Source organism: Suncus etruscus, chromosome 19, assembly GCF_024139225.1.
Source record: "Suncus etruscus isolate mSunEtr1 chromosome 19, mSunEtr1.pri.cur, whole genome shotgun sequence".
Taxonomy (NCBI): Eukaryota; Metazoa; Chordata; class Mammalia; order Eulipotyphla; family Soricidae; genus Suncus; species Suncus etruscus.
Genome location: NC_064866.1, coordinates 4,477,893 through 4,505,659, shown reverse-complemented (window position 1 = coordinate 4,505,659; position 27,767 = coordinate 4,477,893). Strand labels below are relative to the sequence as shown.

The 27,767-nt window shown below is 39.2% G+C and overlaps 1 protein-coding gene across 1 annotated transcript in view; it reads right to left on the bottom strand.

Moving 5' to 3' along the window:
- Positions 1 to 27,767, bottom strand: part of WARS2 (tryptophanyl tRNA synthetase 2, mitochondrial) — a 124,734-nt gene that overhangs the window by 4,879 nt on the left and 92,088 nt on the right. The window contains exons 3-4 of the mRNA XM_049765933.1: positions 22,492 to 22,572; positions 17,183 to 17,268 (exon numbers count right to left, since the gene is read on the bottom strand). Of these exons, the coding sequence (XP_049621890.1) occupies positions 17,183 to 17,268; positions 22,492 to 22,572 (167 nt within the window). The remainder of the gene's footprint in view (positions 1 to 17,182; positions 17,269 to 22,491; positions 22,573 to 27,767) is intronic.

The window sequence follows — 27,767 nt, the reverse complement described above, 5'->3', positions numbered from 1 at the left end:
TATAAAGAAAACTGCTAAAAGCGCTGGCAGAATCTTATAGCTGTGTGGTTCTTGAAAAGTTGGGAGAAATTTTATTGTTTTCTTTGTGAAGTAAGCTACCAAACTCCTGGTCTAATTGACATGTTTGAAAGCAGAAGAACAGAAGGTATTCTGGGTAGCATAAAGACTAGTTGCTTTATTTCACAATTATTATTGCAGTCTAGGTAAACATGTTACCTGAGTTACCATATCTCACCGTGATCAAAGTGTCCAAAACTCTCCACTAATGTCTTTACTTACTGATAGTCTGTTTCTCTATTCTCACTTTCTCCTCATATTTGGTAGTCCAAGTTTTGTAATCCAAGAGCTATGGTTTTATTAGCATCTGATTACTGTCTATTCCCTTGGTTTGTTACTCTGTGTTACACAGATGAGTAAAATCTTGACATTTTGTCAGGACTTGCCTTGGACACAAGGCGCTCAGTTCAATCCCTGCTAACCTATAAGTGTCTCCAAGCAAAGCCAGGAGTGATTCCTGAGTACGAAGCCAGGATTAAGCCCTGTGTTCTGTATGGAAACTATCCCTGAACACTCCTGGGTATGCTTTCCCACCAAACCAAATCAAAACCTAAAAGTCTTCTTCTGAAAATCCCTCACAAATTTCATATCATCTTTATTTTTTGCAAGCTTCTTTTTAATTTTTCTTTTTATGGATGCATACCTATCATCACTGCAGCTATAACATGGATACTATCTTTCATATTAACATAATAGATATTTCCTCTTTCTCTGAGGTCTTTAATAAAAAAAACTCGTGTGTGTGTGTGTGTGTGTGTGTGTGTGTTTGAGGAGCACACCTGACTCTATGCTACGGCTCAGGAGCCATTCCTAGCTCCACACTAAGGAATTGCCCCTGGTGCTTCCCGCAAGAGCATATGGGATGCTGGGGATCAAATCTGGGTCAACAATGTGCAAGGTAAACACCCTATCCACTATACTATATCTCTGGCCCCAATGGAATAATTTTTTAATAATGCACAAGAATTTTGCTTTACTATAAATACACAACTATAAGGAAGTTATATTAGTTGGCGGCAGATTCTTTGAAAGTTTTTACACAGGGAAATTTCCTTTTGAGAGGAAAAAAAAGATGATCTTTTAAGTTCTGTGGAGATAAATGTGGCTCAATACATTCTTGTCAAAAGCAAAGTATGATGGCCTGTGAATGGAACGAATATTTGCACTGCAAAAATAATTCTCCATATGAATCCAAGCAAAAGTATGATTGGTATTTTACATACTAGAAACTATTGTGTTCAAACAACTCTTTGACCTGTGTTCTGTATGGAAACTATCCTTTTTATGCACTTAAAAAAAAAACCCTCAAACTTTACTTGTGTTTTCATATAGTCCCTCCATACACATATAGTTGCCATGTGTGTGTGGGTGTGAATGCTTGCATGTACATGTGTTTATGAGATACAGTATAACACTCTTTTAAGCACAAACATGCTAGGGCCAAGTAAAGTTCATATTCTGAATCTGCCCATCTTGTAAGTTTTACTGGGTAAATCACAGAATGTATATCATAGGAACTTTCTTACTGTAGATTGGAATATTTACCCCATATTACTATTATATAGAAGTGAGATAACCCATGAGAAGCATTTAACAACGACTGAAATTTGGTAAGCCTTCAAGAAATGACAGTTCGGTAAGAAACAAAAACTCTAAAATGGAATACTATCTTCAGAAAGCTGCTCAAACCATCTGCTTTATACAATAATACTCATTTATTACCTGACTCTGATTAAAACTTTTTGGCAGCTTGGCTGTACATAAGGACCACTTGGGAAGGGGAAAATAATTCCAGGTTCTTTATACGAATTTAGGAAAGCGGATAAAAAATTTCAGTAAGTAACCTGAGTATCGCTGAGTGTTGCCCAAAACCTAACCCTCCCTCTGCTAAACCCCCTCCCCACAAAACACAAAAACAAAACAAAACGAAAAGGCATACACATAAACAAAACAAAAACAAAAATTTGGAAAAATGTCAGGGGTTAAAGTGATAGGACAGCATGTAGACCACTGGCCTTGCATGTGGCTAACCAGGGTTTGATCCCATAGAGTCCAGAAATTGAACCATATGAATTCAGGAATTGAACCAAGTCCCTCCTGGGTTAGCTGCACGCAAGGCAAATACCCTATCATTGTGCTGTTTCCGGCCCAGGATTAATTTCCAAGTACTGTAGGGTGTGGCTCAAAAACAAAAACAAAACGAAACAAAAGGAGTTTTCAAACTATGCGATAATACTGAAAATGAACCTTGAAGGAACGATTCCCTCACCACTAGACCCTATAATGACAATAAAAAATAGAATGTATTACTCAGTGGCAGAGTAATTGCCTCACACATCTGTGGATGAGAGTTTCCTTCCTTCCTTCCTTCCTTCCTTCCTTCCTTCCTTCCTTCCTTCCTTCCTTCCTTCCTTCCTTCCTTCCTTCCTTCCTTCCTTCCTTCCTTCCTTCCTTCCTTCCTTCCTTTTCTTCTTTCCTCCCTTCCTCCCTCCCTCCCTCCTTTCTTCCTCCCTCCCTCCCTCCCTCCCTCCTTCCTTCCCTCCCTCCCTCCCTCCTTCCTTCCCTCCCTCCCTCCCTCCTTCCTTCCTTCCTTCCTTCTTTTTTTTTGGTTTTTGGGTCACACCCATCAGCACTCAGGGGTTACTCCCTGCTCTAAATTCAGAAATCGCTCCTGGCAGGCTCGGGGGACCATATGGGATGCCGGGATTCGAACCACCATCCTTCTGCATGCAAGGCAAATGCCCTACTTCTCCGGCACCGAGACCAGCAATTTCAACAAAGGGAAGTGGAAGCAATCAAACACAAATAAATAAAGTCATAAATCCTAGATAGCTTAACATTCAAATGCCTTGCCAGGGAGTAGATCTATTAAATGTACTTCTAGCCTACTAGAATATTTCTCCCTGAAACTCTTGCATGCTGTCTCCTTCATGCCAGACCAAATTTATATATATATATATATATATATATATATATATATATATATACATGCATAAATATATACATATTAAAATATATATTTTATCATCTTGGAAGAAAAGTCTTCCTTAATCATGCTTCAAAGTCAATTCCTCTCATTTCTTTTCACAACATTCTTTTCTTTATAGCGTTAATTCCAAGTTAATTATTTTAGTTCAGTCTTTTATTTAGCTGATTGTATTATTTTTGGAGGAAGTATGCTTTTTACAAGTTCATCTGTCATGCTTTTCAACATATTTCCAACACCTGGTCCTTGCCTGGTGTGTATGAAGAAGTCAATATTCACTGAATCAGTGCATGACCTCAAAAGAAAATCACGACAATCTATATAATTTTTATACCAAGAGGTAAGTTATAATAATAAAAGGGGCAACTGCTTGGGCTCAGAATTGAGACTATCAATTTAATTCACAGACCCTCCAACTTCTAAATAAATTATAGCAAAGTTTTCACCTTCAGATCATTAACATGGTGCTAAACTCACATAATTTTAAAGGATTAAGTAAGATTATTTAATTAAAAAGGGGGGCCCGGAGAGATGGCATGGAGGTAAGGTGTTTGCCTTGCATGCAGAAGGACAATGGTTCGAACCTCAGCATCCTATATGGTCCCCCGAGCCTACCAGGAACAATTTCTGAGCATAGAGACAGGAGAAACCCCTGAGCACTGCCGGGTGTGACCCAACCCCACCAAAAATTAATAAAAAATAAAATAAAATAAAATGAAAAAAGAGCTAATGAACTAGCCTTACACCCTGCTGACTAAATTGGAATCCCCTGCACCAGGGATGGTTACCCAAGCATCACAATGGAGTCACTCATAAGAACAGATCTGGGGGCCGGAGAGATAGCATGGAGGTAAGGCGTTTGCCTTTCACGCAGGAGGTCATCGATTCAAATCCCGGTGCCCCATATGGTCCCCCGTGTCTGCCAGGAGCAATTTCTGAGTCTGGAGCCAGGAGTAACCCCTGAGCACTGCCGGGTGTGACCCAAAAACCACAAAAACAAAGAACAGATCTGGAAATAGCCTTAAGCATCATTAAGTATGGTTCTTAATAAAAAAAAATATATAATTAAGTAAAGGTAGTATAGGAAAACCTCAATAAACATTAGATATTAATAGACAGCCATTAATATCTAGCACAATAGTTAAACAAACAAGCCAAAGGTACTATTAGAGAGATCTTGGGTGAGGTATATGTGACATTTCATTTTATTTATTTTGTTGCTGTTGTTGTTATTTTGGGGGTCACACCTGGCAGCGCTCAGGGGTTCCTCAATGCTCTATGCTCAGAAATCACTCCTGGCAGGCTCGGGGGACCATATGGGATGCCGGGATTCGAACCACCATCCTTCTGCTTGCAAGGTAAATGCCCTACCTTCATACTATCTCTTCAGCCTCAACATGTGACATTTTAAAAGTAAGGTCAGAGGCCAGAGAGATAGCAGCGGTAGGACATTTGCCTTGCATGTGACTGACCCAGATGGGATCCAGTTCTATTCCTAGCATCCCATATGTTCCTCCACCCTGCAGGGGGGCAATTTCTGAGTGCAGAGCCAGGAGTAACTCCTGAGCACCGCTGGGTGTGGCCCAACAACCAAACAATCAATTAATCAATCAAAAAATAAAGTTTAGGGCCCTGAGAAATAGCACAGCAGTATTTGCCTTGCAAGCAGCCAATCCAGGACCTAAGGTGGTTGGTTCGAATCCCGGTGTCCCATATGGTCCCCCGTGCCTGCCAGGAGCTATTTCTGAGCAGACAGCCAGGAGTAACCCCTGAGCACCGCTGGGTGTGGCCCAAAAACCAAAACCAAAAAATAAAAAATAAAGTTTAAAAAATTAAAAATAGGATCATTTTCATTTTGAAAGCTGATTTACATAGTAAACAAATATCAGCATATAATCTCAGAGACAATAAGAAGATGAAGCAGTAATCTGAGATGGGTCAGACTTGGGAACTAACATGCATACAAAGGACCTCCATAGAAATGTGATGCCAATGAGTTTTTTGAGAATTCTGTATTTGAGAATGGTGACAGGAAAATGAGTGGAAAGTTAGAATGTGGGAATTATGATCATATTATTGGGAGTAGATTCCACTAAGGTGGCAAAATGAACTTAGGAAATTGTACAGATGACTCTTGGGTCCATGACCACTGCTCCCCATGCAGACCATGGCAGAAATTCGCTGCTTGGCTGAGTGGGAAAAATACAACTGTTCCTTTTGATGTTTCCCTCGGTGTTCAGTTCCCACATGAAGCCTACATGTGCATCTCTGAGGGGTGCATGCACATACCCCAACTTCATAAACTTTCCTTCTACTGGACTTTGCCTTTTGCTTTTTGTCCTGCCATTCTAGTGAGACTGACATAAAGAGGTCACCTTGACTCCCCCCAAATCAAATTAGCCAACAGGGCAAGTTAAAAAGCAATTACAGTAGCCCATAGGAAATCAGAATGGACTGCAACTAACACAGAAAAAACAATTACCATAATCAATACACTTTAAGCACATCAAAATGAATATTTCCACATGTCAAAATGGTTCCAGATTCACCAAGAAACCCAACTAAACAGAAAACACATTTAGTTTTTATAATGACTCTGCATGTGTCTCTGCCTTCTGTTAGATCCTTGCCCTCTTTTCTTATAATTTTGTGAAGTTTTGTTTTTCTTAAAAAAGAAAATGACCAACTATAAAAACTTTTTTTTTCACCTGGTCCTATTGCTTCACTTGGCTTTTGCGTCTGATTTTAGTTTGTTTGTTCCAGTCTTTTCCCCCCACTTCCACTCCTGCTGCTCCTTCACTTCCTATAATTTTTCTTGGACTCACTCCTCACCCATTGAGTTTACACTTCACATTAATTCAGCCTGTCTTTGATTCTGTTCACTTATGGGGCTTATTCTCTTCACATTTTCAACCTCTCTCCTCATAGTCTTTCTTTCACTTCAAATAATTTAGTGCTGTTCTTTTAAAATTTATATCCCACATAATGATATCCATATTAATGTCTTCTCTTTTTCTCTGCCCCTCTCTCTCTCTTTTTTTTTTACTTATCCTGACTGTGCTTCCTTAGACACAACATAAAACAAAAGTCTTTCATAATTTTGAGTGTTATAACTTCTGTCACATAATAATGCGTCTGATCTTCCTCTTTGGTGACTAAAACCATTTTTCTTTTTGTTTTAGTTCCTTCAGTTCCTTGTTGCATCTATGTTTACTTGGCACCCACCTCACACTTCTGGCAGAATTAGTGTCCAGACAAATAATCATTGCCTACATATATCTACTTACAGAGATTTGTTCTTTATTTTTTTCCTTCCAACTTTTTTGGCTGTGTTTTAAGTTTTTAAGTGCTGCTGTCTTTTAGTGCTACATTCTGGCAGGAGCAGGGTTTTGGTACTGTTTTTACTTTTTAAGAAATAAGTTTACTGTCTGTTAGATGTGTGGTATTCACTCTTTAATTTCACAATTACTTACTGATGCTAGGTACTACTTTCTGTGGGTCTTTTTCCTCCAAGCGGAAAAAGACTAATATTCACTTTCTTTTTTTTAAATTAATATCTTTATTTAAACACCTTGATTACAAATATGATTGCTGTTGGGTTATCCACTTTCTCACCATCTCACTTTCTCAGTTCACTGGATGACAATATCATTAACCTGTTAGCTACACAAATCAGTAAATGGAACTCATCCCTTAAAACTTAATACATCCAATCCATAATAAAGTACTATCCAATTTTATCTCCTAAAATATCTCTTAAATTTTCCTCTATTCTTCATTTCCACTTTCACCATCATGGTTCAAACGGAGAAGTGAAAAAGCCTTTTACAAAACCTCCTAGATGCATTTCCCTTGCCATTTATGTTCTATGCATATCAGCACCATTTTCTCTCTTTCGTAATATTCCTTATTTTTCAGGGGGCTTGTACCCTAGAAACTACAGTGCTCAAGCTACCTTCCAGTGGGTTCCAGTTTAGTGTAGGCACTTACCTGATAGTTGTAAAGAGGAGAAAGAGAGGAAATTACTATGTAGTCAGTTGTGGGTAAGTATGAAGATATAAGAGGGCTGCTAAAATCAACAGCTTTCAGAATCTTCTAAAAATTGGGGACATGCCAGAGAGATAGCATGGAGGAAGGTTGTTTGCCTTGCATGCAGAAGGATGGTGGTTCGAATCCTGGCATCCATATGGTCTCCCGAGCCTGCCAGGAGAAATTTCTGAGTGTAGAGGTTTGGATGTGACCCAAGAAACAAAACAAAACAAAACAAAATTGGGACAAACTGGCATCACAAACAAAGGATTCAGTTCAAAAATTTTAAGTCTCTAAAGTAACTTTAGGAACTAATGATATCAATGGTCATCAATGGAAATACCCTGAACCTCAGACATCATAGTGATTTACACTTCTCTGGTATTTCCAACCCTTAAACTGTGAATCAACGATCTTCCTTTTTCATGAGTTAGGCTTTGGCTCTTTTTATTCACAGTTCCTTGAGGTTCCTTTTCTCCCATTTTCCTGTCCTTTCAGCTTTTGTCTTTCACTATCTTCCTATCTTTGTCTCATATTATTCCATTCAATTTTTTTTTTTTTTTGGTTTTTGGTTTTTGGGCCACACCTGGCAGTGCTCAGGGGTGACTCCTGGCTGTCTGCTCAGAAATAGCTCCTGGCAGGCACGGGGACCATATGGGACACTGGGATTCGAACCAACCACCTTTGGTCCTGGACCGGCTGCTTGCAAGACAAACACCACTGTGCTATCTCTCCGGGCCCCCATTCAAATTTTTTCTAGCTTTATTTGAACACCTTGATTACAAATATGATTGTAGTTGGGTTTCAGTCAGAACACCCACCTTCACCAGTACAACATTCTCATAAGCCATGGCCCAAAATTTAAACGATAAATCAAATAGCCCAGGTGGACTCAACTCAATTTGAGTAAAATGAATGCTACTTTTCTCAAATTCCATTTCTTTTGTCTGTGAAGTAGGGACAACACCACTATCTATAATACAAGGTTCTGGTAAGAATATTTTAATTTTCAATCCATATTCATGTCTTCCTTCCTTTTCTCTGGTATCACAGATGATGATATGATGAGCATTTGTTGTGTATTAATAAAAACGTGTGTGTGCCTGAGATTGGAAAGGTAGAAAGGCAGGAAGGGCACTTGCTTTCCATGAGGCTGACTGACGTTCCATTCACAGCATTCCTAAGCTTTTCCAAGAATTACCACTGATCATACAGCCCTAAACATAGTAGAGTTTAGCTCCAGGACAAAAACAAACAAGTGTGTGTCTACCCTTTAGAATTTGGTAAACCTAATGCTGGACCAGACCAGTCTATAATACCCTGACAATGAAAGCATTCTTTAAGTTTATATTTATATTTCATCTAGAAACAATATAGATCCCAGTTTGGGAGACCGTGTCTCTCTGTCTATGTACCTACATATCTTTGCAGATGATAAAATATTTACTTAATATATATTTAAAATCAGGCATCCAGAAAAACAAAGTTATTCAGTGAAATTAAAAAAATGAATAATTTTATGGGGCCGGCGAGGTGGCGCTAAAGGTAAGGTGTCTGCCTTGCAAGCGCTAGCCAAGGAAGGACCGCGGTTTGATCCCCCGGCGTCCCATATGGTCCCCCAAGCCAGGGGCAATTTCTGAGCGCTTAGCCAGGAGTAACCCCTGAGCATCAAACGAGTGTGGCCCAAAAACCCACCCCCAAAAAGAATAATTTTAATTTTTGATTCTTTTGTGTTTACTATCTGCTTTTTATTAGAGCCTCATAAAATGGCTTCAACTCATTGTTCCTGGTTTCTTTATCAAGATCTGCCAAAAATATTTCATAAATCTATCATACATCTATTCTGAAAAGCCTCATCTACTAACCTCTCTTCTGCTTGCCCTCCAGATCACCATGTACTGCTCAAATATAACTTTGACAGAGCCAAAGTCCAAGTTTGCACTGGGCCAAAGATATGTTGTTTGTTGTTTGGAAACCATTTTATCCATTCTTCAATCTATTTGCCTAATTTACTCATATTTATAACAAATTTGGACATATACTCTATAACCATTTTCAAAATCTAGAAATAAAGGAACAAAAATCAAACAAAAACTAAAAAAAAAATAATAAGGCCTGAATTTTGAGTTCTCTGCTACTTACTTTCAACTGGGAATTTTTTTTTAACTTAATTGATGGATTGATTGATTAGTTCTTGGGCCACACTGGAGGCATTCAGGAGTACTCCTGGCTGTGCTCAGAAATCGCCCCTGGCAGGCTGGGGGACCATATGGGATGTCAGGAATTGAACCAGGTCCCTCCCAGGTCGGCCGCATGCAAGGCAAATGCCCTACTGTTGTGCTATCTCTCTGGTCACAGGAATTTAATTTCTGTTTCTGTGCCACATTCATGGTATTCAGGCACTCTTGGCTCTATGTGTAGGAATTGTTCCTGGTGGGGGACCTTGTAGTGCCAGAAATCAAACCCAGACCTCCTACAATCAAAGACTGTTTGAATCACTGAGCTATCTCTCTGGCCCCTACATTTAAGAGATTGGGATTGCTTTATTTTAGGAGGGGGGCATATTTGGCAATGCTCAGCGGTTACCTCTGGCTCTGCTCTCAGGAATTATTTTGGCAGTGCTTGAGGAACTAAACAAGATGCTGGGATCCAACCCCGGTTGGCCTCGTGTGAGGCAAATACACTACTAGCTGTTTTAGCTCTCTGGTCCCAATTAAGAGTTTTTCAACAGGGGAAGAAGCATAATAGACATATGGAAAAGGTGAAAAGGTATATTAGCAGAAAAGCTGCGGCAGTGAACCAGAGCTTATTTTATTGCACTTGTTGGCAATCTTTGAAGTGATCCAAACCAGAAGTTGTGGCAAAGCACACAAGGAAACCACCTAAAGAAAAGTCCAAGAGGAAAAGTCCAAAGGAACAGAAAACTGGAGCATTGATTAGCCTATAGTCTGTGACAGGACAGCAGGAAATGTTAGACTTTTTCTTCTAAGAAATGTGCATGCCGGTACCAGAGAGACAGCACAGTGGTAGGGCATTTGCCTTGCACACAGTCGATCCAGGACAAAAAATGGTTCGCACCCCGGCTGAGCCTGGTCCGCTGAGCCTGCCAAGGGTGATTTTTGAGTGCAGAGCCAAGTGTAATCCCTGAGCACCACCGGTGTGATCCCAAAGCAAACAAGCAAAAGAATTGTGCATGGAGATCTCTACTCCATGTTTATGGTCTGGATGATGTATTACTTGTTGGTAGAAAGTTTCTAAACTAAAGACAGAGACAGGGGCTGGAACAGTGGTGCAAGCAGTAAGGCATCTGCCTTGCTTGTGTTAACTTAGGATGGACCGCGGTTCAATCCCCCAGTGTCCCATATGGTCCCCCAAGCCAGAAGCGATTTCTGAGTGCATAGCCAGGAGTAGCCCCTGAGCGTCACCAGGTGTGCCCCCCCAAAAAAGAGAGATAATGATATTGAATATAATTACTTAATTTGATGGAAATAATTTGTTCTAGCAACTTAAATGTAAAACAGAGGCTAAAGCAATAGGACAGCCCTTAGGGTGCTTGCCTTGCATGGGGTCGACCCAGGTTTCATTCTCAGCATCCCACATGGTTCCCTGAGCATCGCCTGGGAGTAATTCCTGAGCGCAGAGCCAGGAGTCATCCCTGAGTGCCACTGGGTGTGACCCCAAAACAAAACAAAATAAGCAAAAAGAGAGCTAAGTTTTCTGTGGGCATATTAAAGCACAGTGACAACCTGCTTGTGTCAGGCAGAATACCAGTGAGATGCGTCTCCTGAAAGGTCTTCTTTTCTTACTGCTTTATGTGGCATAATATTGTCTTGTTTAAGGAAAAAATGCTTCCAGCTTTAGATTATACTTGAAATAGATATATGACAATGATAACGATCTTACAGAGCTCTATTTATGAACATCAGTCATTTAAAATGTCCTTGAACTCACTTTATATTTATTTATTTATGTTTTGGGCCACACCTTGTGACACTCAGGGGTTACTCTTGGCTATGCACTCAGAAATCGCTCCTGGTTTGGGGGACCATATGGGATGCTGGGGGATCGAATCACAGTCTGTCCTAGGTCGGCGCATGCAAGGCAAAGGCCTTACCACTTGCGCCACTGCTCCGACCCCTTGAACTCACTTTAGAAAAAATTATTTGTTTACTTATTTTGGTATTTGGGTCACATTCTGCTGTGCTAGGGCTTACTCCTGTCTCTGTGCTCAGGTATTACTTCTGGTGAGACTCAGGACACCATATGGGGGTCAGGGATAGAGCTTGATTTGGCCACATGCAAGGCAAGTTCTCCTTTTGAATTTTTTATTTTTGTGTCATTTTTTTAATTTTTTTTATTTTTTATTACTTAAACATTTTAACTTATTAAAATATTAGTTTATAATATAGCAACAATGGCTACTTATAGGCATAATTCCAACACCCCTTACATCCTTTTTTTTCTTTTACTTTTTGAGTCATACATGATGATGCTCAGAGATCACTTATGGTGGGTTTGGAGGAGCAAATTGGATGATAAAAATTACAACCATGTCATATGTATGCAAAGCAACCCAGCATCCTATCAACTGACTCTCCCTGTGGCCTCACATTCTTAGACTCTTTTTTATTTATTTTTTTGGTTTTGGGGCCACACCAGAAAATGCTCAGGGGTTACTCCTGGCTATGCGCTCAAAAATCGCACCTGGCTCGGGGGACCATATGGGATGCCAGGGGATCAAACCACAGACTGTCCTCGGTCAGCCTGTGCAAGGCAAATGCCCTACTGCTTGTGCCACCACCCAGGCCCCACATTCTAATACTCTTAAATGAGTTAAGCACCAGAATGATAGTTCAAAGGGCTGGAGCACATGCCTGGCATATGAAGCCTTCAGTTGGATTCCTACAATTCCTACAGAGAATTCTAGAAGAACCACTAGGTATGGCCCTGGTGTCCTCAGCACCCCTAGGCCTAAACACTGAACCATAAGGCCAAATATCACCAGGAGTGGTTTGGACCTTTTGTGGCCTGCAAGGGAAGCATATTCACCCCAAATGTTCTTTTGGAATATGTATTTGGCGGTGTCAATTTTTCATGTAATTTATTTAATTATTTCTTGATTTATGTTCTCGAGAAGCCCACTTTAGAGATGAAAGAAATTATAGTATTTATTTCATTCTGCCTGCTGTATTCTTCGCACTTATTAAAAATCAGTGTTACCTGGGTCCGGAGAGATAGCATGGAGGTAAGGTGTTTGCCTTGCATGCAGAAGGTCAGTGGTTCAAATCCTGGCATCCATATGGTTCCCTGAGCCTGCCAGGAGCGATTTCTGAGCATAGAGCCAGAAGTAATACCTAAGCACTGCCAGATGTGACTCCCCCCCAAAAAAAAAATTAGTGTTACCATCATACTAGTGTATTCAATCTTGAACTATTCCACTATTAGTGGTTCTATGTGATCACTTTGTTCTTGAATATAACTAGAGACTCCTTAAGGTAGATGAGTAATAAATAATCCAGTATTAATAAAGTAATAATAAAGTAAAATAATAAAGTAAATAAATGAGTAATAAAGTCTCCAAGAGAACATAATCTACATTGGTGCTTCCCTACTCACTACCTAACTGCACAGAATTAGAAAAATGGCTTAAGTGTTTTAAAAATTAAGTTCTCACACTGAGCTGAATTTTTTACAGTGAGGGGAACATTGTTGTTTACTATTAGTCATCTTTCATCATCCTGAGCTCAGAGTACTTGCCCATCATAGCCCTGAACTATCAAAATCTATGAAGCTCAAGGTCAGAGTGCTAACACAGTGTATAGGGCATTTGCCTTGCATGTGAATGACGCAGTTTCAATCCCCAGCTACCCATGTGGTCCCCCAAACTCACTAGGAGTGATCTCTGAGCATAGCTAGGTACAGCCCAAAAAGAAAAAAAAAATCTACCAAACTTCTGTGTTTCCATATCCTGGTAAAAGGTGATGCCTTGGTCAAGGTGGTAGATAGAAGACATGACTTCATGTCTGAGGTTTTTGAGGCTTATTTACATCTAGGCCTTACTTATTTTTGGCACAGAAATTAAATAAATATCAAGAAGTAGAGCCGGAATATAAATTAGAATAAATTGTGTCTTATCAGAACCAAATGACAGCTCCCAGTCATAGTGCTGCCTGGAACCATGCTTCCTTTAAAGGACACAGAGCATAATGATTATTATTCTCCCTTTATAGGTAAAAGTATCAAGGTTCTTTACAAAAATTATTCTAAGAAAATATATTATGCTGCTAGGAGATGTGTTAGAAATTAGCTAGATTTTCACTTGCTTTATACTGGAGAAAAGTAGTATGAACGCTTGTAAATCAGTCAAAAGTCACTTACTATAGATTTTTGAATTAATGTGTTTGAATCAATATAGCAAAAGAGGCACATGATCATACGTATTCATTTATTTATTTGGGCAGAAAAATAGTACAGCAGACAGAATATTTGCCTTATACTGACTGACTTGGGCTCCATTCCCATATGGTCCTTGAGTGCAGAGCCAGCAGAAACCCCTAAGCATTGATGAGTAAGGCTCAAACTCCTCCCCCCTTGAAGGAAAATCTCTCTCTCTCTCTCTCTCTCTCTCTCTCTCTCTCTCTCTCTCTCCTCTCTCTCTTCTCTCTCTCTCTTCTCTCTCTCTCTTCTCTCTCTCTCTCTCTCTCTAGGAAATAAGGGAGGTTTCATTTGCTAACATACGTTATTTGCAAATCTACGCGGCCATTTTCAATTTTTTGTTTTCATCTAATTACACATGTGCGCAAACTGATATGGCTGCAGCCCAAACTCATATATTATCACCTTCTATTTTATTATCATCAGACTTACATGGAAATAATTTTACTTTTACTAGGAAAACTGAATTTTATTACAAAAGTATAAAAGGTGAGAGTGAGTTAAAGGTCTTTTTTCTTCAAAGCTTTCTTGCAGTAGTATAAAGGTTTGACAAGGAGTTCATTCTGATCTAGAGTACCAATTGAAGGAGAGAGATCGTAGGACAGTAGTTGGGGGGGGGGGTAAAAAAAGAAGCGAAAAACTGGAATAGAAATGGGGGTCAAAAGTCCTGGGTCTCAGCAAGGACACCAAAAATTGGTTGTAGGTAATCTTTGGCTTTGTTTTTTGTTGTCTTTTTGTTTTGTTTTTGGTCCACATGTGGCAGCACTCAAGGGTTCCTCCTGGCTCTATGCTCAGAAATCGCTCCTGGTAAGCTGGGGGACCATATAGGATGCCAGAATTTGAACCAAGATCCTTCTGCATGCAAGGAAAATGCCTCACTTCCATGCTATCTCTCCGGCCCCCCTAGTCTCTGGTTTTATATATATATATATTTTGTTTTTGGGCCATACCCGGTGACGCTCAGAGGTTACTCCTGGCTTGGGGGACCATATGGGACACCGGGGGATCGAACCGCGGTCCATCCAAGGCTAGCGCAGGCAAGGCAGGCACCTTACCTCTAGCGCCACTGCCCGGACCCTGGCTTTATATTTTTGAGATGGTGAGTATCAGTTTAGTAGATGTTACTAGATTAGTAGACTTAGTAGATGTTAGTAGATTAGTTACCTAGATGGATTACTAGTCCAGAAAGAGTGAGGGTCCATTATATTATATTAAAAAACTGCCCTTAAGTTTCCAGCACCAACACCATGGACATTAGCAATTTCTATTCAAATATCAGTTTCACCTGTCAATACTTCAAGTACTCAATAGCTACATATGGCTAGTACTAATGATCTTAGTGAATAGACATTATTTCCATAGTCTCAGTAGTACTATTGCGTAGCATTGCTTTTGGTAAAACTTTATTTATTTTTACATTTTTATTGAGACCATTGTGAATTGCAAGTCCTTCATTACTGGATTTCAGGCATACAGTGACAGTGAACGAGGGCCATTCCCACCACCAGTGTTGACCTTCCTCTACCCAAGTTCCCAGCTTGCATCCCTTACCTCCACCCTTAGCCCTCTGTTACCACTGTAACAGGTCCATTTTAAGCTTAGATTGTCATAGTTCTCTTGAATCTATTGTCATTGACTTCAGTTTGGATATTTAGTTCTGAACTTTTTTTTTTCCTTCACTAATGCACCAGAGACCACTTAACCCTTGTGCCCCATCCTCCTCTTTTCTTCTCAATTTTTAGAAAGATTCAAAAATATAAGGTGAAATAAAGTAATTCATGTCCCAAGGTTCTATAGAAAAGATGAAGACCACTTAGTCCCTGTGCCCCATCCTCTTTTTGTTTTTTTAATTTGTAGAAAGATGCATAAATATCAGGTAAAACAAAGTAATTCATGTCCCAAGGTTCTATAAAAATGACAGGAGCCCCTATCTAAAAGATACAATGAAATTTTAAAAAAGAGGGAGGAAAATGTCCTATATGAAATGGATGTACATGGAATCTATTATGCTGAGTAAAATAAGTCAGAGGGAGAGAGATAGACACAGACTAATCTCACTCATCTATGGGTTTTAAGAAAAATATAAGACATTATTGTAATAATGCCCAGAGACAATAATAGAGATGAGGTCTGGAAGGACCAGCCCAGGATATGAAGCTCACCACAAAAGAGTGGTGAATGCACTTAGAGAAATAGCTACATTAACACCTATCATGACAATGGTAGTAAGTGAGAAAAACAGAACGCCTGTCTCAAACATACGCAGGGGGTTGGGGAGGACAGAGATGGGAGCATAGGTAGTGGGAATGTTGCACTGGTGAAGGAGGATGTTCTTTTTGTGACCAAAACCCAACTACAATCATGTTTGTAGTCAGGGTGTTTAAATAAAGATAATATTAAAAAAAAAAGAGGGGGGAGAGGCAGAGTTTTTTTTTTTTTTTTTTTTTTTCTGCATAGGCACAGCAAAAGTTGGGATTAGAAAGGAAATACTCTAGGCCTAAAAAAATAGGGTGTTTCTACTTAGGAAGCATCCTATCATAAGACTGACTATGGGCTCCAGGCATACTAATTGTCCAATCCCATGGTCTTTCATTCTTCATGGTCCCAGAAAAAGTTCTACTCAATCACAGTTGTTGCTGTCAGGCTTCTGTAATTAGCATTATTTTTTAATTTTTTTTCTGTCTTCCTTTTTTATTTTTGGGGGGGCCCATACCTGGTTGTGCTCAGGGCTTATTCCTGGCTCTGCACTCAGGAATCATTTCTGACAATGGTTAGGGAACCATAAAGAGTGCCAGGGATCAAGGTAGGGCAACAGCATGTAAACCAAATGCTTTACCCCCTCTATTATCTCTCCAGCCCTTGAATAATATTATTTTAGAACCTACACACAGAAAAAATGGACATTTAGAGCTCTTTAATCTTAATTATTATTGAAAACTCATATAATTCTTGTGGTTAAAAGTACTGAGAACTTATACCCAAACTTTTGGTTTTTTTGTTTTTTTTGTTTTTGGGTCATATCTGGTGGTGCTCAAAGGTTACTCCTGAATCTGTGCTCAGAAATCAGCCCTAGCAGGCTTGAGGGACCATATGGGTTGCCAGGAATCAAATCGGGGTCCATCCTGTGTTGGCCTTGTGCAAAGCAAATGTCCTACCACTGTGCTATCATTCAGGCCCCTAAACTTTTTAGACTGAAATCTAACAAGGGTCCATATCTTGTTAGCTCTGTGAAGCAGACACTAACCATACTGTGCATCTGTAAAATGATGGTGACAATAGTGAAAATTTTGTTATGAAATCTAAATGGCTCATGTGGGTAATGTACTGATTCCAATAGATTCTAAGAACTAATTAAGAGTTATCTCTTAATATTAGTTTTATACTGAGAAATGCTTCTATGACTTAGTATCTACTGTTGCAAAATATTGCTAATAGATTCTCATTTGACCCTTTAGAAGCCTTCTTTCCCTTGAACTAAAATTTTTTATGGGGAGGGGGTTGGAAATCAGTTTTGGGGCTACACTCAGACTAGCTCTTGGCGATAAAAATGGTGGTATTTGAAGGACTGTACTAAGGTCAGTGAAGTGCAAGGCTTTATTTCACCTTAAATTTGGGAGTAAGGGGGATGAAAGCACCCTCTTGTCAGCAAGAGTGTGTGTAAACTTTGCTCCTTACTTGTATAGCAAAATGTCAGCTGCCTGGAGAACTGGGTAGGTGAGAAGGCCCATGGTTCCCTCCTGCTTCTGCGTGGCAGTCTTTGCCTGTGGGAGTGCAAAGAAGAGAGGAAAGAAATCCAGCATGAACCTAATTATCCTGCGAAATTAAGAAATCTTTAAAGCAAGCAAAGGTTGGTTTAAAGCCACCTGTAATAACATCATGTCTCAGTTTCTTTCAGCAACTCTAGCCATCTTCTGGCTGGCTTGTCTTCATGCTCCAGGCTCAGGGGGAAAAAAAAATCCATTTCACTATTGCCCCTTTAACGAATCCTGCATAAGTGCTATATCTTATTTATATTATTAAATTAAGCACAAAGGAGTTTTGTAGGCTTCAAATCAGATAGATTCCAGATTTCACAGGTAAGTCCAGAAAGTATTGTAAAATGAAATTTTTAGAAATTAACATGAGGTCACATCGAATAGTCTATTGTTTATCTGGGGAAACATCACAGAAGAATCTCAGACTTGTGCTAGTGATAAATGGATTTCCATTAAAAGTATATTTAAAAGAAGAAAAACATAGGGGCTGGAGTGATAGTACAGTGGTAGTGCATTTGCCTGGCATACTGGCTGACCCAGGACGAACCTGGATTTGATCCCTGGTGTCCCATGAGGTCTCCCAAACCAGGAGCGATTTCTGAGCGCATAGCCAGGAGTAATCCCCGAGTGTCACCGGATGTGGCCCAAAAAAAAAAAAAAAAAAAAAAAAAGAAAAATATAAAAATTATGCCACTGAAAACCAAAACTTTTAATGGAATCAGTTCAAAATTTCTCTTGGTTATTCGGTGTTGAGCATCTAAGAGAGAGCAAAGGCATTCCCAAAAAAACCAGGATCAGTTATACAGAACAAATTATTCCTTAAGGGTAAAGTGGGCATCTTCCAAGTATGAGATCTAGGTTTATTCCCAGTACTGCAAAAAACAAGAGGGGAAAAAATAACCTCAAGATTTCCTCAGTCAGTGGGGCCAGAGTGGTGGCGCAGCTGTAGGGCGTTTGCCTTGCACTAGAGACTGACCCAGGATGGACCTGGGTTCAATATTAGGCATCCCATATGGTCCCCCATGCCAGTTGCGATTTCTGAGCACATAGCCAGGAGTAATCCCTGAGTGTCACTGGCTGTGGCCCAAAAATCAAAAAACAAACGAACAAAAAAAGATTTCCTCAGTTGGGAAGTTGATGGATCCATCATAAGTGATATTTAATAACTGCAAAAGGGTAGGGGCAGACTATAAAATATTAGTGTCTACTAGTGGATATAAGCTCAAAACTAGCTCCCTGGCTGCTGATGGAACTCTGAGAAAAGTTGCTTGTTAGAATGGAATGAGGCCTGTAGTTCAATTTCTAACTGCTGCCACGGCAGCTGAGTGAGTTATATAATTTCTTGTAAGATAATAAATGGATACTTTGATGTGCAGATAAATCTTATTTGTTAACAGAAATTACTTCCCCAAAGTCCTATTATTTTTATAACAAATTGGACAACTGAGTTTATTTTTATTTTAATTTAAATTTTTTGGTTTTGGGGCCATATCTGGCTGTGCTCAGAAATTACTCCTGCTGGTGCTCAGAGGACCAGATGGGATACTGGGGGATAAAACCTGGGTCAACCACTTGAAAAGCAAGTACCAACCTGCTCTGTTATCTACCTGGCCCAAAATTTAGAATTTTTTTAATATGCTTTATTTCAGTGCCCATGATAAAGGCTGGTTTACAATGATCAGTGGGTAAAAGATGTTGGGAATCAGCTAAAAGAAATGGTACAGATGAGCAAAGAGAATAAGAATCCAAATTTAAAATTCCAATTCTGTTAAAGTTAGTCTTTTTCTATAAGAATAATGAATTTCAGGGGCCAGAGAGATGGCACAGTGGTAGGGTGTTTGCCTTGCACACGGCTGACCCAGTATGGACCTGGGTTCGATCCCCAGTGTCCCATATGGTCCTCCAAGCCAGGAACAATTTCTGAGCACAGATCCAGGAGTAACCCTTGAGCATCACCAGGTGTGGCCCAAAAATAATAATAATAATAATAATAATAATAATAATACAAAAAATAATGGATTTCAAAATTACAAAGGAAAGGGGAACACATGGAAAACATGAAATTTGCTCAGTGTTTTTGATCCACTCCAGATACCTTACCTCAGGATTATCCCATTATCTTTCCAAATAACACTCACCTCAGCTCTCGTTCCATTCCACAGTTCCACCTCTCAAAGTCCACTGAAAACTAGGCTACATGCTCTGAGACCTTTTCTAGTGCTGGAACCTCTGATTACTTCATACTTTTTCTGATTGCTTATTTCATTTCTGCCTTCAAGATGGCAGGCCATAAGAAGGAGCTCCATCCTTCAATCTGAATGACAGCTGTACCTCTAGTCATAGAGAAGTTATGAACTGGGGATGAGAGTGTGGAGGTATGTGGAGAGAAAGCTTCCCCAGATTATTAGGGCAATGACTGGAGTGTTTTATCAGGTTTCTTAAACACAATTTAAAATGGGAACGTTTTCCATTAAATTAATGCGCGGTGCTTATAAAAAAGAATGTCAGCATTTATGACTTAGGGAAAGAGGAGTGTGACGAAATGGAAATGCCTTGCCTCAAACCAAAAGTCAAGTCAAGAATATATTTAATTAAAATATAAATTAAATTTATATAATACTTATAATATTAAATTAATATTATAATTTAAATATTTTATTTGAATAATATCTTTATTTAAAGATCGTGTTTACAAACATGATTGTAGTTGGGTTTCAGTCATAAAAAGAACACCCCCCCTTCACCAATGCAACTTTCCATGGAAACCATTCTATAGCCTTGGATTGCTCTTGCTTTAAGGAACTGGAACTCTTCAAGCTCCATTCTCTAAATATGAGCAAAAGCTTCTCCATAACTTTTGAGGAAACCAGTGGTGCTGAAAATATGCTGGATAGAAAGAAGCTTGAAACTGAAATGGGTATTGATGTGGTCAGAGGTAGCTTACCTTTTGTTATCCAATTGTGAAAATAAATGGAAGTTACATTGAATTATCCAATTTCTCTTTCTCAGTTCAACTTCTTATAAGACCATGGCCTTACTTTTTATTTATTTATTTATTTATTTTTTGTGGGTTTGAACTATTGCCTGGATTCCACTTGCTTAAATGCTAAGTAAAATATGTTGTCTCCTCTCCCACGATAAAAACATAAAACATTTTTGTCTTAATGCCAGTCACTGCCAGTAGAGATGGCAGGCAGCAGGAGTCTACTAATTCATAAATTATGGTTATTTGTTCATTATAATGGGGCAGCTACCAAGTAAGTACCAAGTTTATACAAAGGTATTTTGATTCAACCAAATACAGATGAAATAAAATAATTTTATGCATTTGATATTCTGATCTAGGTATCTTTATATTTTTATTCTGACTTATTTATGTACTTATTTATTTTTGGTTTGGGGGCCACATCCAGAAATGCTCAGGGGTTACATCTGTTTCCCCATTCAGGAGTCACTCCTGGCTCAGGAACCATATGGGATGCCAGAGATCAAATCCAGATTGGCCAACTATATTATCTCTTCAACCCCTCTTCTGTCTTATTTTGCTTTACTTAATTTCTTTTTTTCCTAAATAAACTTACTTTTTATTTATAGCTACATATTATACATTTTATTTTATTTTATTTTATTTTATTTTATTTATATTTTATTCAAACACCTTGATTACATACATGATTGTGTTTGGGTTTCAGTCATGTAAAGAACACCACCCATCACCAGTGCAACATTCCCATCCCAAATCTCCCTCCTCTGGAAGAAGTCTTAAAGGACTCTTATTTTTCTGTCGGATAACCATTTTTTGTTTGTTCTGGTGGTGCTCAGGGGTTACTCCTGGCTTGGCACTCAAAAATTGCTCCTGGCAGGCTTGGGGAACCTTATGGGATACTGGGCATCGAACCACTGTCTGTCCAAGATCGGCTGCATGCAAGGCAAATGCCCTACTTCTGTGCTATCTTTCGGACACAAATACCTTTTTTTAAATTTTTATCTAAAATATTGTGTTTTACAAAGTTATTCAGAATTGAGTTTTAGACATACAATGTTTCAGCACCAATCCCATGTCCTCGCTCCATCAATGTTGTGGAAAGGGTAGAGGGACGGGGACCACCTGATTTAAGTAGAAGAATCTATTTCCTAGATGATCATTTTATTTTAACATTTTATTTATTTTTCAAAACTAGAATAATTTTTTTATTTTTCAATTTTATTTTATTTTATTTTACTTGTTTTTCTTGGGTCACACAAGGTGATGCTCAGGGGTTACTCCTAACTCTGCACTCAGATATCACTCCAAGCTTGGGGGATAAAATGGAATGCCTGGGGATCAAACCCAGAGCCATCCTGGGTTAGCCACGTGCAAGGCAAAAACCCTACTTCTGCACCTTATTAAAACACTGTGATTTATAAAGTTATTTGTAGTTGAGTTTTAGACATATAATGTTCCAGCACCAATCTCACCCCCAATGTCAATTTTCTGCCATCAATGTTCCCAGATTTGCTCCCAAACCCTTAATCTCTAGCCTGCCATGTTGACAGGCAACTTTTAACTTTGGTTATTCGAGTTTGGGTCTCATGATTTCCTTGGATAGATAGTTCCATCATTTCTTCATATTCAGGAACCCTTGACTCCTTCCCTCCAACCATCATATTCGTCTCTTCTCCCCATCTCCTCCCCTTTATTCTATTTCTTTCATTCTCCTCTCTGTACTTTAGGTATCCCCCCTTTAAACCATTACAATCCCTCATGCAATTATTCTAGATATCATCTATAAGTGATATCCTGTGTTTACCTTTCTTTTTCTGGCTTACTTCATTTAACATGATTTCATCCAAGAACTATTTTATTTTTATTTAATACCCTGAGGCAATAAGAGTAAAGAGGCTATTCTAACCACGATGAACAGCAGACTAAAGACTTAAAATCATGATTTTAAGAAGCAAATGCTGAAATAAACAGAAGGATAAACGCAGTTGTAATGGATTCTTTTAATTTTTAGTTTATTGTTCTTTTTTGTTTGTTTGTTTTTGGGTCACACCCAGCAGTGCTCAGAGGTTACTCCTGGCTCTGCACTCAGAAGTCACTCCTGGAAGCCTCAGGGGACCATATGGGATGCTGGGATTCGAACTGGGGTCTGTCCTGTGCTGGTCCATGCAAGGAAAATGCTTTACCACTGTGCTATCGCTCTGGCCCTAAACTTTTCATATTATCAATCACATTTTGGCATTTACCTTCCACTGGTGTAAATGCTGCAGTCGAGGTAGCCTGACCATGCACGTAAGGATCCAACTTAACTCTGAGTGTTCAGACACCTAAAATAAATAAAATAAAATAGAGTATTAAAAGAGGTGGTCATTGCTTTTTTTTTTAATATAGAGAATATGTGTTATATTAAATTGAATGAGCATTTAAGGCATTTGCCTTGCATATGGACAACCCCAGTTCTATTTTAGCACCACATATATTCCCAGGTATACTTTCAGGATTAATACTTTAGCACAGAGCCAGGAATAAGCCCTGGCTAAAGTCACCTCCCACAGAAAGCCTACACTTTATTAGTGTTTAAAACTTTTTTTTAAAACTTCCCTAATACGTGTCTGAGAAGGCACAGAGAGGGCTTTATTACATCCTGGGACATCTATTTTATCTTTTCTTTATCTTTTTTTTTTTTTGGTTTTTGGGTCACACCTAGTGGTGCTCAGGGATTACTCCCGGCTCTGTGCTCAGAACTTGCTCCTGGCAGGCTCGGGGGACCATATGGGATGCTGGGATTTGAACCACCATCTGTCCTGGGTTGGCTGCATGCAAGGCACACACACGCTCTACTGCTGTGCTTTCTTTGGCCCCATCTATTTTATCTTTAGCAGAGACCCTAGTGATGCAATTTGTGCTAATGAAGCCATATTCAAGTGTGAAGTACCAGTAGTATGCAGCCATGTCAATATATTCAACAGCCAAGGCTGTGGGATCCATTGCCAATTTGGTGCCTTAGGGTAACTGCACTGCTGCGAGTTCAATCCCTGAGCACATGACAAGTGTAATCTTGGCAGTGCTATTCTTTGGAATCTGGCAGCTTTGGTATCGATGTTCCAAGGAGCTGCAAACAATTTTTGGATTTGCCCACACCACAGCTAGGACTATAGGAGCAATCAGAACTAAAGGGTGGATCTCATAACAGGCACCATAATGCGAAGATGAGTCAGCACGTGGCTAGGATGAATTACTTCTGGCAAGGACCGCTCTGGGTACCACAGCAAGCCTTGTGAGCACAGCAAACAACAACAAAGGGAAGGCAAGAAAGTGGGGGAACAAATTAAAATAAAGACAAAAACAGGGCTAGAGCAATTGTACAGTGCTAAGGCGCTTGCTTTGCATGAGACTGACCTGGGTTTGATCCCTGGCATCTGATATGGTAGCCTGAACACTGCCAGAAGTAATCCCTGAGTGCAGAGCAAGAGTGATCCATGAGCACTGTTGGGTATGGCCCAAAAGCCAATAAATAAAATTTAAAAAAAGAAAAAAGAAAAACCCCACCAGCAAAACCAGAGAATAAATGAAAAAATAAAAGTTTTCAGAAGAGGGATTCTTAAAGTATTTTTCACTCATAGTGTCCTTTTTGCCTGAGAAATGCAACATGGGTGAGCGCTGACAGAAACACCTTGAATTCATTACATGGTTGGTTTGAATTAATTTTTTGGTCACTGGGCACTGAGAAACCGTTTACTGTTGCCATTTTATTTTCATGACCCTCACATTCAGTTACATGACTCTATCTGCCTAACAAGCCAGGATAAAACACACATACCCACATACATATTCAAATCCCTTTTCATATTACTTCTAAATATATGAAAGCAGCTACCTCGCAGTTAAACATTAGAGAAGGAACTGAATTTAAAAGGTTAAATTCTTCAATGGAGGGTGATCTAAAATTTAGGGATCACTTTGTCATCTTCAAGGTAAACCACCAAAAGGTGGTTTTTGTCTGCTTTTTTGATTTGCTTTGTTTTAGGGCCACACCCGGGCTTATTTCTTCCTAGCTCTGTGCTCAGGGGACCAGGGGATCAAACTCAGATCTGCTGCGTGCAAGACAGTGTCCTATCCACTATACTACTGCTCTGTCTGGCCCACTAATGGTTTTTCATGATTTTAAATTCTTCCCCACCTCTCTTGCTCAACCATCTCCATTTTATTTACATTTTTAAAGAAGATCAATAAACAAAAAAAAAAATACAGCCTTCTTCCAATGTGTTTTGTTTGTTTGTTTGTTTGTTTTTGGGCCACACCCGGCAGTGCTCAGGGTGTCTCCTGGCTGTCTGCTCAGAGATAGCTCCTGGCAGGCACGGGGGACCATATGGGACACCGGGATTCGAACCAACCACCTTTGGTCCTGGATCGGCTGCTTGCAAGGCAAATGCCGCTGTGCTATCTCTCCCAGGCCCTGTGGTTTTGTTTTAACTCAATTGATCAAATTAAAATAAAACTGACAATTAGGATAATTCTTAAGTCAGGTTTAAGTAATGACTTTGAATCCCGTTTGGGCCCAAAGCATCCTCTGTCATTCATCCGTTGTGATTTTTATTTTTCCAGTGCCGATGTAATCCTCTTAAGATGTAAATTGTTGCCAACTCTAAAAAGTGGCCCTAAAAATGAGCTTTATTATTTTTATTTTCATGTATTTGTGTGTGTGTGTGTGTGTGTGTGTGTGTGTGTGTGTTTGCCATCTGGTCTAAAATAGTTTCTCATTTTTTTCCCCCTCAAATCATAAGAGAGGGAAGGGTTGTTTTCCACATATTTAACAAGGAATCATTTTTAAAGTTTGGCAAGTGACTGAACTGAAACTGTCATTTCTTTCCCAAGAGTCATTTTGGATTTCACTGAGGTGGTGACTTCCACAGCATTAATCATGCAAATTGCTAACTGCTGCTGCAAACAAACAGCTATCAGAAAAAGACAGTAACCATTAATGAAAAGCAAGAATACTAGGTTTGCCTTCGACCGTCAATAAGAACACATTCCCATTAGAGCTAATTAAAACGAAAAAAGAGCTGTACTTTGGGGCATGAAGAAGAAATAGAAGACAGTTTTTTTCCTCATGCTTTTACTAAGTAGGAGAAAGGAATGGAACCAAAATGTCAAAAAAGACAAGATGACTCCTGTCGCTCAACTCTAGCTCAAGTGTTCAACTTTGGTTTTGTAAGAAAAGTTATTATCATGTTTCTAGGCAGCAAAATCTTCCTTGCAGTAGTTTTTAACTTGGATATATGGTGTGAAATTGACTTAATTTGACTTATGCAGCAGTCTTTTGAAATTTCTATATAAGGGGGCATAAAATTAGTACAAGTCAACCTCATATAGAAAAAAAGCAGGTGGAAAATTGCTGTCAAAATCAACTGTGAAATCAAATATACTAGAGCAAGGACAGTCTATTTCAGGATTTGATTCTCTTTATTTTATACATATGGATCTCTATATAAAATTAACATTAATGAAAACTGCCTGATATGATTCCTTATCAATGAGGATGGATGAAAACGGCATTTAAAAATAGGACTTTCTAGGGGCCGGAGTGATTGCACAGTGGTAGGGCATTTGCCTTGTACATGGCTGATCTAGGACAGATCAGGGTTCAATCCCTGGCATCCGATGGTCCCCAGAGCCTGCAAGGAGCTATAAGGGGCCAGAGCAATAGCACAGCTGTAAAGCATTTGTCTTGGACGAGGCCCACACAGGATGAACCCTGGTTTGATTCCCAGCATCCCATATGGTTCCCCGAGCCTGCCAGGAGCGACTTCTGAGCACAGAGCCAGGAGTAACCCCTTAGCACTGCCGGGTGTGACCCAAAAAAACAAAATTAAAATAGGACTTTCTGATATATGCTGTGAAGTCGCAAACCACATATTATAATCTGTTTTAGACATAGAAAAACACAGCATAGGTTGGTTGTTAACTTTCCACAAATAAGTTAGCAGTAACTGATAACTTCTGACCTCTCCGTTCATAGTGACTAATAAAGACATTTGTCAATGATAATCCATTACTTCTGGATTACTTGGCACATTGTAGACACTCAATAGATATTTGTTAAATGTCTGAGCAAGCCAAAGGCTGCAAAAAGAATGACAAAGACTGAAAATAATTCATTAGATTTTGCAAGAAATGTGTTGGTAATCTAGAGATTATTGGTATCAAGGCAGGGATAGGGATAGAAGTTAAATTATAGAGGGATGGCAAAAGTGAGGGGAAAGGAAGATGACAAAGGGAAGTAATGGGAAACAGGGGTAGGGCCTTTGGGTATACATAGTGGTGATATGGATGAGTGGTACAGCTATATACCCAAAGCAGAGAGTCAAAACACTACAATCACAAAACTATGAAATATATATGTAAAGGTGGCAGGTAGGGATGAGGTAGGGGATGGGAGGGTCAGAGGGAGCATGGGGATACTGGTGGAGGGAATTTGACACTGGGAGTGGGATTGGTGCTGGAATATGGCATGCCTAAAACTCAACTTCAATACATTTGTAAATCATGGTTCTTTAATTAAATACAATTAAAATAAGAGGATGATTGTAAGTAAATAACAAACTTACTTAAAATATATATATAATTTAGAAATATATTTATTTCTATACATATTGTCAAACTATATCTTTGACTATTATGAATCAGTAATGTAATTTCCTGTGGTGCCTCTTCAAAACAAGCATATTTGCTATGAGTTCTAACATGTCCTAAGTTCATTGCTCTTATCAAGAAAATGCTGATTTACTTGAAATGTTATTGTATTGCAGATGAAGAAGGTAGCCTACAATTATTGTTATATATATTAAGTGCCACCATATTTAGGATCCTAGTAAGACATGTAGTAAAGAAAGTAAAGGATTAAGATTTGCTTTGTTTTGTCTTTTTCTTATTCTTGGAAAAACCCAGAATAAATACAAATAAAATTCAAGTTCTGCAAGACAATTTAATGCCAAATATAACTGAATCCTTCACATCATTTTTATTTCTTTAGAGCCATATCCAGAAGTAGTCAAGTACTCCGGACTTATTCCTGGATCTGAGCTCAGGAGTCATTCTTGGTGGTTTTTAGAGCAACCATACCAGGGAACATATTGGTATTGGCCTATAACTAGATATATTATCAAGATTTTCCTGTCATTGTGTACTTAACAACAACAACAACAAAAAAAAACCTAATCCCCAAATCCAATCCCAAACCCCAATCCAAACAGAAAGGAAAATAAACTCAACAAAATCGGTAAGTTTCATAGGAAGAAATAAAAGATCTTCTATAATAGCATACTTTTTTTTTTTTTTTTTTTTTGGTTTTTGGGCCACACCCGGCATTGCTCAGGGGTTACTCCTGGCTGTCTGCTCAGAAATAGCTCCTGGCAGGCACGGGGGACCATATGGGACACCGGGATTCGAACCAACCACCTTTGGTCCTGGATCGGCTGCTTGCAAGGCAAACGCCGCTGTGCTATCTCTCCGGGCCCAATAG